The sequence below is a fragment of the Hyperolius riggenbachi genome, chromosome 1 (genome assembly GCF_040937935.1).
Source record: "Hyperolius riggenbachi isolate aHypRig1 chromosome 1, aHypRig1.pri, whole genome shotgun sequence".
NCBI classification, from domain to species: domain Eukaryota; kingdom Metazoa; phylum Chordata; class Amphibia; order Anura; family Hyperoliidae; genus Hyperolius; species Hyperolius riggenbachi.
In genome coordinates, this window is record NC_090646.1 from 268243875 (window position 1) to 268255458 (window position 11584).

At 44.7% G+C, this 11584-nt stretch overlaps 1 protein-coding gene across 1 annotated transcript in view; it reads left to right on the top strand.

Annotated features, from left to right (window-relative positions):
- Positions 1–11447, top strand: part of ABRAXAS1 (abraxas 1, BRCA1 A complex subunit) — a 48852-nt gene extending 37405 nt beyond the window's left edge. The window contains exons 8-9 of the mRNA XM_068233524.1: positions 7591–7699; positions 10587–11447. Of these exons, the coding sequence (XP_068089625.1) occupies positions 7591–7699; positions 10587–10984 (507 nt within the window). The 3' untranslated portion in view covers positions 10985–11447. The remainder of the gene's footprint in view (positions 1–7590; positions 7700–10586) is intronic.
- The last annotated feature ends 137 nt before the right edge of the window (positions 11448–11584 follow it).

Here is an 11584-nt window from a genome sequence, read left to right on the forward strand (position 1 = left end):
GTGGAGGAGATTCCACAGTAGCGATTGCCTAAAATTCCAATTGTGACTGCAGCATTTTTGAAACATTTGATCTTAATGCGAAGTTTAGGATTGCTGAAAAATCCCTTTCCAATTGCTTTACAAAGAGTTTTTGCAGTACTTTTACTAGCCAAAACAACTTGCTGTACCCATACAGCCTTCCCCCTAATGAAAATTGCACTAAATTTAAAATTGCCAGAGATCACTCCAAAAATTGCTGCTTCAGCGATTTCGATTTCTAGTGGCCCCCGCCCTGTGTGCCAGAATTGCACTTTTCCCCCTAGTTAGGCATCTGCAGCTTCAAATTAGATTCTATACATTTGGTTATGTGATCTGAAACCGATAATTGCAAGGGCTGTAGTCAGGCAGCAGGTCATGTTGCACAGAATGCAAAGAGTCAAATACAGTATAGTGGGACTGTAATTCTAGGTTGCAAATTGTATGTAGCTTGGTACTGATGGAAGTTTGTTTAAAATATGATTTGACTTCAGTTTATAAAGACTTCATACAGAGAGGTTCTGCCACTGAGTGCCTACTAGGGGATGTCCTTTTACTAATAACTCCAAGTTGATGCAGATTTATCCAGCAAATGGACTGATCAAATTATTGATCCAATTCTAAGTCGTGTAAATTTACATCAACTTGGAATTATTACCTTAAAGCGGGATTGTGACCATAAAAATAAAATTTCAATAGCAACTGGTCTGAGTGTATTAATTGATAAAGATGCTTGTTCAGATGGAAACTGTCTAGAATAGGATTCTCTGCTTTTCCTTTATAAAATTCACAGGAATCATAACGTGGACAGTGCAATACATCTATTATGTAAGTAGAACTAGTGTTTATCTACTTTTATAAATGTGTTTTTTATTCCTAGGTTAGCATGGGTGTCACTTGTTCTTTAACCACTTAAGGACCGCCCCCAGCCGATGGGCGGCGGCAAAGTCCGGGCCCAAACGACCGCAATACGCCCATCGGCGGGGGCGGCTGCGGGAGTGGCTATGCGGCGATCGCGTCATTTGTGACGCGATCAGCCGCCGGGGACTGGCTCCGCCCACCGCTCGCTGTAACCCGCCGGCCGTTCGGAAGCGCCGGCGGGTTACTAGCTGCCCGATCGCCGCACGGAAAGTGTATAATAGGCTTTGTAATGTATACAAAGCCTATTATACTGGCTGCCTCCTGCCCTGGTGGTCCCAGTGTCCGAGGGACCACCAGGGCAGGCTGCAGCCACCCTAGTCTGCACCCAAGCACACTGATTCCCCCCCCCCTGCCCCCTGATCGCCCACAGCACCCCTCAGACCCCCCCCCCTGCCCACCCCCCAGACCATTGTTTGCACCCAATCACCCCCCTAATCACCCATCAATCACTCCCTGTCACTATCTGTCGACGCTATTTTTTTTTTAGTCCCTAATCTGCACCCTACTCCCTCCTGATCACCCCCCCACCCCTCAGATTCTCCCCAGACCCCCCCCCCCGTGTACTGTATGCATCTATCCCCCCTGATCACCTGTCAATCACCTGTCAATCACCCGTCAATCACCCCCTGTCACTGCCACCCATCAATCAGCCCCTAACCTGCCCCTTGCGGGCAATCTGATCACCCACCCACACCAATAGATCGCCCGCAGATCCGACATCAGATCACCTCCCAAATGCAGTGTTTACATCTCTTCTCTCCTCTAAACACCCACTAATTACCCATCAATCACCCCCTATCACCACCTGTCACTGTTACCCATCAGATTAGACCCTAATCTGCCCCTTGCGGGCACCCAATCACCCGCCCACACGCTCAGATTGCCCTCAGACCCCCCCTTATCAATTCGCCAGTGCAATATTTACATCTGTTATTCCCTGTAATAACCCACTGATCACCTGTCAATCACCCATCAATCACCCCCTGTCACTGCCACCCATCAATCACCCCCTGGCACTGCCACCCATCAATCAGCCCCTAACCTGCCCCTTGCGGGCAATCTGATCACCCACCCACACCAATAGATCGCCCGCAGGTCCTACATCATATCACCTCCCAAGTGCAGTGTTTACATCTCTTCTCTCCTCTAAACACCCACTAATCACCCATCAATCACCCCCTATCACCACCTGTCACTGTTACCCATCAGATTAGACCCTAATCTGCCCCTAGGGCACCCAATCACCCGCCCACACCTCAGAACGCCCTCAGACCCCCGCCCTGATCTCCTCGCCAGTGCATTGCTTGCATCTATTTCCCCCCTCTAATCACACCTTGAGACACCCATCAATCACCTCCTGTCACCCCCTAGCACACCTACCCATCAGATCAGGCCCTAATTTGCCCCATGTGGGCTCCTGATCACTCGGCCAAACCCTCAGATCCCCCTCAGACCCCCTCCCGATCACCTCCCCAGTGCATTGATTGCATCTATTTTCCCCTCTAACCGCCCCCTGAGACACCCATCAATCACCTCCTGTCACCCCCCCAGCACTCCTATCCATCAGAACAGGCCCAATACATCCTGTCATCTAAGAGGCCACCCTGCTTATGACCGGTTCCACAAAATTTGCCCCCTCATAGACCACCTGTCATCAAAATTTGCAGATACTTATACCCCTGAACAGTCATTTTGAGGCATTTGTTTTCTAGACTACTCTTCGCGGTTTAGGGCCCCTAAAATGCCAGGGCAGTATAGGAACCCCACAAGTGACCCCATTTTAGAAAGAAGACACCCCAAGGTATTCTGTTAGGTGTATGATGAGTTCATAGAAGATTTTATTTTTTGTCAAAAGTTAGCGGAAATTGGATTTTTATTGTTTTTTTCACAAAGTGTCATTTTTCACTAACTTGTGACAAAAAATAAAAACTTCTACGAACTCACCATACCCCTAACGGAATACCTTGGGGTGTCTTCTTTCTAAAATGGGGTCACTTGTGGGGTTCCTATACTGCCCTGGCATTTTAGGGGCCCTAAACCGTGAGAAGTAGTCTAGAAAACAAATGCCTCAAAATGACCTGTGAATAGGACGTTGGGCCCCTTAGCGCACCTAGGCTGCAAAAAAGTGTCACACATGTGGTATCGCCATACTCAGGAGAAGTAGTATAATGTGTTTTGTGGTGTAATTTTACACATACCCATGCTGGGTGGGAGAAATCTCTCTGTAAATGGACAATTGTATGTAAAAAAATTCAAAAATGTGTCATTTACAGTGATATTTCTCCCACCCAGCATGGTTATATGTAAAAATACACTACAAAACACATTATACTACTTCTTCTGAGTACGGCAATACCACATGTGTGACACTTTTTTGCAGCCTAACTGTGCTAAGGGGCCCAAAGTCCAATGAGTACCTTAAGGATTTCACAGGTCATTTTGAGACATTTGGGTTCAAGACTACTCCTCACGGTTTAGGGCCCCTAAAATGCCAGGGCAGTATAGGAACCCCACAAGTGACCCGATTTTGGAAAGACTACACCCCAAGGTATTCCGTTAGAAGTACGGCGAGTTCATAGAAGATTTTATTTTTTGTCACAAGTTAGCGGAGATTGATATGTATTGTTTTTTTTTCACAAAGTGTCATTTTCCGACAACTTGTGACAAAAAAAAAAATCTTCTATGAACTCACCATACTCCTAACAGAATACCTTGGGGTGTCTTCTTTCTAAAATGGGGTCACTTGTGGGGTTCCTATACTGCCCTGGCATTTTAGGGGCCCTAAACCGTGAGGAGTAGTCTAGAAAACAAATGCCTCAAAATGACCTGTGAATAGGACGTTGGGCCCCTTAGCGCACCTAGGCTGCAAAAAAGTGTCACACATGTGGTATCGCCGTACTCAGAAGAAGTAGTATAATGTGTTTTGGGGTGTATTTTTATACATACCCATGCTGGGTGGGAGAAATCTCTCTGTAAATGGACAATTGTGTGTAAAAAAAATAAAATAATTGTCATTTACAGAGATATTTCTCCCACCCAGCATGGGTATGTGTAAAAATACACCCCAAAACACATTATAATACTTCTCCCGAGTACGGCGATACCACATGTGTGGCACTTTTTTGCACCCTAACTGCGCTAAGGGGCCCAAAGTCCAATGAGTACCTTTAGGATTTCACAGGTCATTTTGAGAAATTTGGTTTCAAGACTACTCCTCACGGTTTAGGGCCCCTAAAATGCCAGGGCAGTATAGGAACCCCACAAATGACCCCATTTTAGAAAGAAGACACCCCAAGGTATTCCGTTAGGAGTATGGTGAGTTCATAGAAGATTTTATTTTTTGTCACAAGTTAGCGGAAAATGACACTTTGTGAAAAAAAAAATTAAAATCAATTTCTGCTAACTTGTGACAAAAAAAAAAAAATCTTCTATGAACTCACCATACTCCTAACGGAATACCTTGGGGTGTCTTCTTTCTAAAATGGGGTAATTTGTGGGGTTCCTATACTGCCCTGGCATTTTAGGGGCCCTAAACCGTGAGGAGTAGTCTTGAAACCAAATTTCTCAAAATGACCTGTGAAATCCTAAAGGTACTCATTGGACTTTGGGCCCCTTAGCGCAGTTAGGGTGCAAAAAAGTGCCACACATGTGGTATCGCCGTACTCAGGAGAAGTAGTATAATGTGTTTTGGGGTGGATTTTTTCCAAATACCCATGCTGAGTTGGAGAAATATCTCTATAAATAGACAATTGTGTGTAAAAAAAAAAAAAAAAAAAAAATTGTCATTTACGGAGATATTTCTCCCACCCAGCATGGGTATGTGTAAAAATACACCCCAAAACACATTATACTACTTCTCCTGAGTACGGCAATACCACATGTGTGGCACTTTTTTGAAGCCTAACTGCGCTAAGGGGCCCAAAGTCCAATGAGCATCTTTAGGCTTTACAGGGGTGCTTACAATTAGGCACCCCCCAAAATGCCAGGACAGTGAACACACCCCACAAATGACCCCATTTTGGAAAGTAGACACTTCAAGGTATTCAGAGAGGAGCATAGTGAGTCCGTGGTAGATTTCATTTTTTTTTGTCGCAAGTTAGAAGAAATGGAAACTTTTTTTTTTTTTCTTTTTTGTCAAAGTGTCATTTTCCGCTAACTTGTGACAAAAAATAAAATCTTCTATGAACGCACCATGCCTCTCACTGAATACTTTGGGATGTCTTCTTTCCAAAATGGGGTCATTTGGGGGGTATTTGTACTATCCTGGAATTTTAGCCCCTCATGAAACCTGACAGGTGCGCAGAAAAGTCAGAGATGCTTGAAAATGGGAAAATTCACTTTTGGCACCATAGTTTGTAAACGCTATAACTTTTACCCAATCCAATAAATATACACTGAATGGTTTTTTTTTTATCAAAGACATGTAGCAGAATAACTTTCGCGCTCAAATGTATAGGAAATTTTACTTTATTTGAAAAATGTCAGCACAGAAAGTTAAAAAAAATCATTTTTTTGCCAAAATTCATGTCTTTTTTGCTGAATATAATAAAAAGTAAAAATCGCAGGAGCAATCAAATAGCACCAAAAGAAAGCTGTATTAGTGACAAGAAAAGGAGGTAAAATTCATTTAGGTGGTAGGTTGTATGACCGAGCAATAAACAGTGAAAGCTGCAGTGGTCTGAATGGAGAAAAAGGCTCTGGTCCTTAAGGGGCGAAAAGACTGTGGTCCTCAAGTGGTTAAAGGGCAACTGTAACAAGAGGCATATGGAGGCTGCCATACAGTATTTATTTTCTTTTAAGCAATACCAGTTGCCTGGCTATTCTGCTGATCCTCTTCCTCTAATACTTTTAGCCATAGACCCTGAACAAGCAAGCAGCAGATCAGATGTTTCTGACATTGTCAGAACTGACAAGATTAGCTGCATGCTTGTTTCTGGTGTTATTCAGACACTACTGCAGCCAAATAGACAACTAGTACTGTTTAAAAAGAAATAAATATGGAAGTCTTCATATCCCTTTTACTTCAGTTGTCCTTTAGTGACCAAACCTCTAACTTACTTGCTATTTACTGTATTAGTATAGATATACAGCATTCATCTCCTTGGTGGTTACCATGAGTCAGGCTCGGGTGGAAAAACTAGCCAGGAGCGGTAACCCTGAGTGTGACTCGTGGTAGCAGCCTGCAGTACTGTGCAGAGCATAGCGTGCAGCGGGCATTTTCACTTACCTCCCAGGGGATCCAGATGCCTGCAGCCATTCTCCTTCCTGTCCTCCGAGTCTCCGCATCTCTCGGGTGAGATTGCGGTTTGTCGTCATGACGACAGATGGCATTCTCACTACAGGATTACAGTGCCACCCGGAGGTTGGAGGGAGAACTGCAGCGCTGGATCCTAGGGAGGTAAGTGCTGAGGCTGTTGCAGATCTCTCTGCTGTATTATCACTTTGAGACCCTAAATCTGGAAATAACCATACTGCCAGGGAGGTTAAAGAAAATCTGGGAAATTGTTACCGTATATACTTGTTCATAAACCGTCCCATGTATAAGCAGATCCCCCAACTTTTGCCTGTGAAACACCCTAATAATGCATGACCCATGGATAAGCCATCTCCCCCTCCCCAGTCTCCCCCTGTATGTAGGCAGAGTGCCTCTCCCCTGTATGTGATGCATGTGAAGCATGCTTGCAGAGTGCATGTGTATGATTATGCAGTGTATGCATAGAGTGTATATGGTGCAGTGTACATATAGCTACCTCTCCTTGTCACCTTCTTCCCTTTTCCCTTACAACTCTGTGCTTGCTAGATCCAGGCTTCAGTGTCTTTCAGCAGCGTTTTGGAATCGCTGGGGATTCCAAAAGCACTAGCTTAAAGGGAGGGTTCACGGAGTTAGTTAAAACTCTGCAGCTTTGTTCTGACTGCTGACATCTAGTGGCTGAGTATGGAACTGCAATGGAAACAGGAAGTAGCTCCCCAGGACTAGAAGGAAGTGTAGCCTGTTCATCTAGCAAGCAGAGCTGCAGGGAAGATGCTGCCAGGAACAAGGAGAGGTAACTATACCCACACACATGACTTGCATATAAGCCGACTCCCCTCTTTTGGAGACACTTTTTTTTTTTTTTTTGTCCCAAAAATTTGGCTTATATGCGAGTATATATGGTAGGTGAAAAATTTGGCTGCTTGGGGAAAGGGAAGCCTCAGGATCCTTCAAGAAGCTTCCTCTGTCCTAGCAGTGGGACCCCCAAAGTTCCATGGAGATCACCTGCACTTCGCAGGTGGCTCAGGTCTGCCCAGTAGTATGGAGCCGCTGCTTGGGCTCGGTGGAAAAACCAAGCCCGTTCAGCTCCATGCTAGTGCGTGGGGGTGAGCCGTCTGCAACTGTGCAGTGTAGGCGATGTGCTTGCGGGGGTCTCAGCACTAGAACAGTGAGCAGGAGGGCGACACCGGAAAGCCTCTGGAGGATCCAGTCTTACCTCTCCTGAGGTAAGTACCCAAATTGAGGTCTTATTTTATTTTTTTTCCCTTCCAGGGTCTCCTAAATATTTTGGTTTTCTGTAACCATGTACAAATACAACCGCCTGGTGGCAAGTTTGCTATATATCCCCTATGTCTGCAAGTGTATGTACAAGTGTAATAATCCTCAAACATCTCTATTTGCAGGCAACCTGCTCTCGTGTGGTGGAAAGTGAGAGTTATGTAGAAAAACTACTGCAAGAAGTTAACCAGCTAAAGAAGCAAGTTGCTGAAAAGAAAACACTTTGTAAAAATGGTAAATGTAATGTTTAATTTATAACTTGTTTGTAGTATTTCTTGCAAAGGCAAGCTATATATATATATATGTGTATTTTTTTTTTTTCTGAAACCTTAAAACGCATTTTAGAATTATATTCATCCCAGCCTGTGTTTTCACTAGTCTGACCGTGAAAACATTCCTAGGAGGCACAGTAGGGAAAATAATGTACAGTGGAGTCTGGATCATTGGATCTTTTAAGGTAGTTATTGTTCTATTCTTCAAATCTTGTACGCACTAGATTAAGCTTGGCTGAGGCAGCCAATAATGAAACCTGATCATGGCTGGGTGACAGTCCTTGTGTGTATGAGGTTTTATTACAGTGAGCAGCATGCTTTTCCTCCTGTTTGTTTCATAGTATGGTACATTTATCACCGCTTAAAGTAAATACAAAAATCTATACTTTGTGTATATTTCTAGACTTAAAGGATATATCAAATCAAGACAAAATCAAAACAAGATCTACCTACCTGGGGCTTCCTCCAGCCTCTGGCAGCCTAGCTGTTCCTCACTGCAGCTCCGGTGTCAGCGGATCCCCTGCGTTGCAGATGCTGACCTCGCCAGGTCAGCATCTATTTGCTGTGGCTGCGCCGCTCGCGCTCATGTAGCCTGGAGCGTTTGGTGCAGAAGTACTGCACCTGCACAGAACGCTCCAGGATACATGAGCGCACTCGCTCGGGCTGGTGCAGTAGATGCCAACCTGGAGAGGAACAAAGCTGCGGCGAAGGACAGATAGGCTGGCAGGAGCTGGAGAAAGCCCCAGGTAAGTTTTTTTTTTTTTTTTTTTTTTTCTCCCTCTCTTCCTCTGAAGTATGCTTTAGGGCTTGTTCACACTGCAGGCGTTTTCGGTTTTTTTTCAGCTGCCTGAGGTTTTTGAAAAGTCCCCTAAACGCGTTGCCAATGAATGTCTGAGAAGCTTCATATCGGCGCGTGTCGTGCACGGTACGGCTAGGAAAGCGGTGCGTGTTCCACTTTTCGGGGCTATTCCGCCTCAATGGAAGGTATAGGACTATTGGTGAAGGCGTACAAAAATGTGCAATAAGGCAATTGCGCTCGTTGTTTCCGGGTCAAACAGTTCACTTCCTGACTTGCGTCAGAGACTGAATTACAAAACCGCTCAAAAAAAAAAAAAACGCTTAGAAAATCGCTAAGCACAAAAGTGAATTGCTCACCTAAGCACCGGGAATCAGAAAAAAACCAACGCGGACGGACACATGAACGGAACGCAATGTGAACAAGGCCTTAAAGTGAACTTGAGGCGAACCCTTGGTCCAAAAACACATACTTACCTAGAAGAGGGAAGCCTGTAGAGGCTTCCTGTGTTCTCCTCGCTTCTGATGGGAGCCTCTGGAATATCTGGGATGCGCTCCTCTTCATGCATGAGCAGAGCCGCAATTGCACAGTAGTGCCAAGCCGCTTGTGCACAGCTGTGCAGCACAGACTCCTGTGCATGAGCAGCTCCAGCTTACTGCGCAGGGGTGGCCTTGCTGCCGTCGTTCTCATGCATGAAGAGATGAAGAGGTGCATGGCCAGGATCTTCAATCCGACTAACTCTTGTTACATTTCTTGGGGGGGTGTAAGGTCTGCAAGCAGTAATGGAAGACAGATTTAGAGGCTTACCTCTTCTTAGGTATGTGTTTTTACTGACTGTCGATGACAGTGCAGTGCCAACCAGTCAAAGCACAAGAGCACAGCGTCTCCGTGGCTTCACTACTTCGAGTGTCTGACCACGATCTACCCAGCAGTCCTTCGCGATAATCTGGTAGATCGCAATCGATGCAGTGGCAACTTCTGCTCCAGAGGCTTCCTGTGTCCTGCAAAGATCACTGCCTGGGACCCTCTTTCATTGTGACCCCGTTTCCCTTCGTGCATGAGCGTGTTAGTACTGTGCCTGTGCAGGTATGGCCACATCTGTGCAGTAGCACATAACCCCTTGTGTAGGAGTGGCTTTGACCTACTGCGCAGCCATGGCTGTACTTGTGTATATGCAGTATGGCCATGCCTGTATACAGCGGGGAGCACTGCCACTAAAATATCAGACAAGCTTTTATTGGATATGTTCTGTGGGCCTGCATATGGCAACTGTGGTCTCCAGGAGAAGTAGCTTTTTTTTCTTGTCTCAGGTCCACTTTAATGATGATCACAGATATGCAAATTGTTCCAAGTTGATGCAAATTTGTATGCAGTTTGAAAATGGACCAATCAATTTAAACCTGGGTTTAAATTGATTGGTCCATTTTCAAACTGCATACAAATTTGCATAATTTCAGAAAAATTTGCATCTCATTGATCATCCCTAGTTCACCCTGCTGGGCCGATTTTAACAATTTTTTTTAAAACACGCAGCTAGCACTTTGCTAGCTGCGTGTGGGGGACGATCGCCGCCGATGCACCGCTACCCGTTGCGTAAGGTCCCCCCCTCCCGAGACCCCTGTGCAGCCTGGCCAATCAGTGCCAGGCAGCGCTGCGGGGTGGATCGGGACTCCCGATGACGTCATCACGATCGTTGCCATTACGATGGGGGGGGAAGCCCTCCAAGAAATCCCGTTCAGAACGGGAATTCCGGATGGGCTAATGCGCCAGAAGCGATCGGAAAGGTGAGTAAGACGCCGCCGGGAGGGAGGAATCATGTAGCTAGCGCTAGGCTAGCTACATGGTTTTAAAAAAATAAATGTAAAAATACTGCTGCGCCGCCACCCTGTCGATCTTAATAGACCACCAGGGTGGTTAAAAAGCACGTCTATATAAAAACTCTATACTGGTCATTTTGACGCTTAGCACCTGCATTTCAGCAAGAGCTGTCAATGTATTTCCCTGCAGCTGAATTAACAAATGCAGTGTAACTGTGTATTTTTTTTTTTTTCAGAGGAAGCAAAGCCTACATCTCCTGAAGAAAATGCACCCTTGTGTCAAGCACTGCACCATTTTTTACCAAATTCTGCTCTTCTGCAATCAAGCCGCCTTACTTTGAATGGTAAAGTCATTCCACACAGCTGTCCTGGTAACCATGAGCACAATGATGTAAATAAACTGATATTGAAGATTGAAGAATGTGATCTCCCTGATGTAAGCAACAAAAGGCCTGGAAAGCAAAAATTACTTCAAAGAAAGAGGCCTAGCTCACCCCTTATGCATACAAGATCTTGGACGCAGCAGGCAAGCAGCTATGACGACAGAGGCTTGTTAAACGCTGGTACAGAAACTGAAGATGACTTACAGTTTGTACAAATGGACTGCTCAGGATCTCAATCTCCAACATTTTAATAGCTAGAAACTATTAAACTTTAAATGTTCCATTTAAAACACCGTAAGTAGTGATGGCCAGTGACATGCTAACCATTCTGAATTGCATGCAAGAGAATGATTAACATCTCACTGATCTACTCCTAAAATGTTACTTGCCGTTTGCAATCCAGGTTTTGTTTGTGGAAAAAAAATATATAAATCAGTCTGCCACTAGAGGGCAGGCTGACAGATGGCATCTCTATTATAGTTAATACAGACCAAGCCTATCTATCTCTGTTTCTTTTGAGCTTTCTAATGGCCTGACTATTAGTTGCAGTTTTATCTGATGGCAATGAGGAAACCAGCAGCATTAGGCCTGCAAATACTTGAATCACAACAAAGGGGTATTGCCATAGGTAATAAGGGGATCGTTTGTTGTTTTAGCTTTATGTAAAGAAAATATAGAGATTTATTTTTTAATAAATGATCTATTATCTTATAATATGCTTTGTCTTTGTTGCCCCCTTTGCAAATAATTCTGGCTTGTAATATATAAAGAGCTCAGATTCCCAAAATGTGCTAGGAGAAAATACAAGCAAATAAGCCATGCTGGAAAGTGTTCCTAGTTTAGTTACTCCA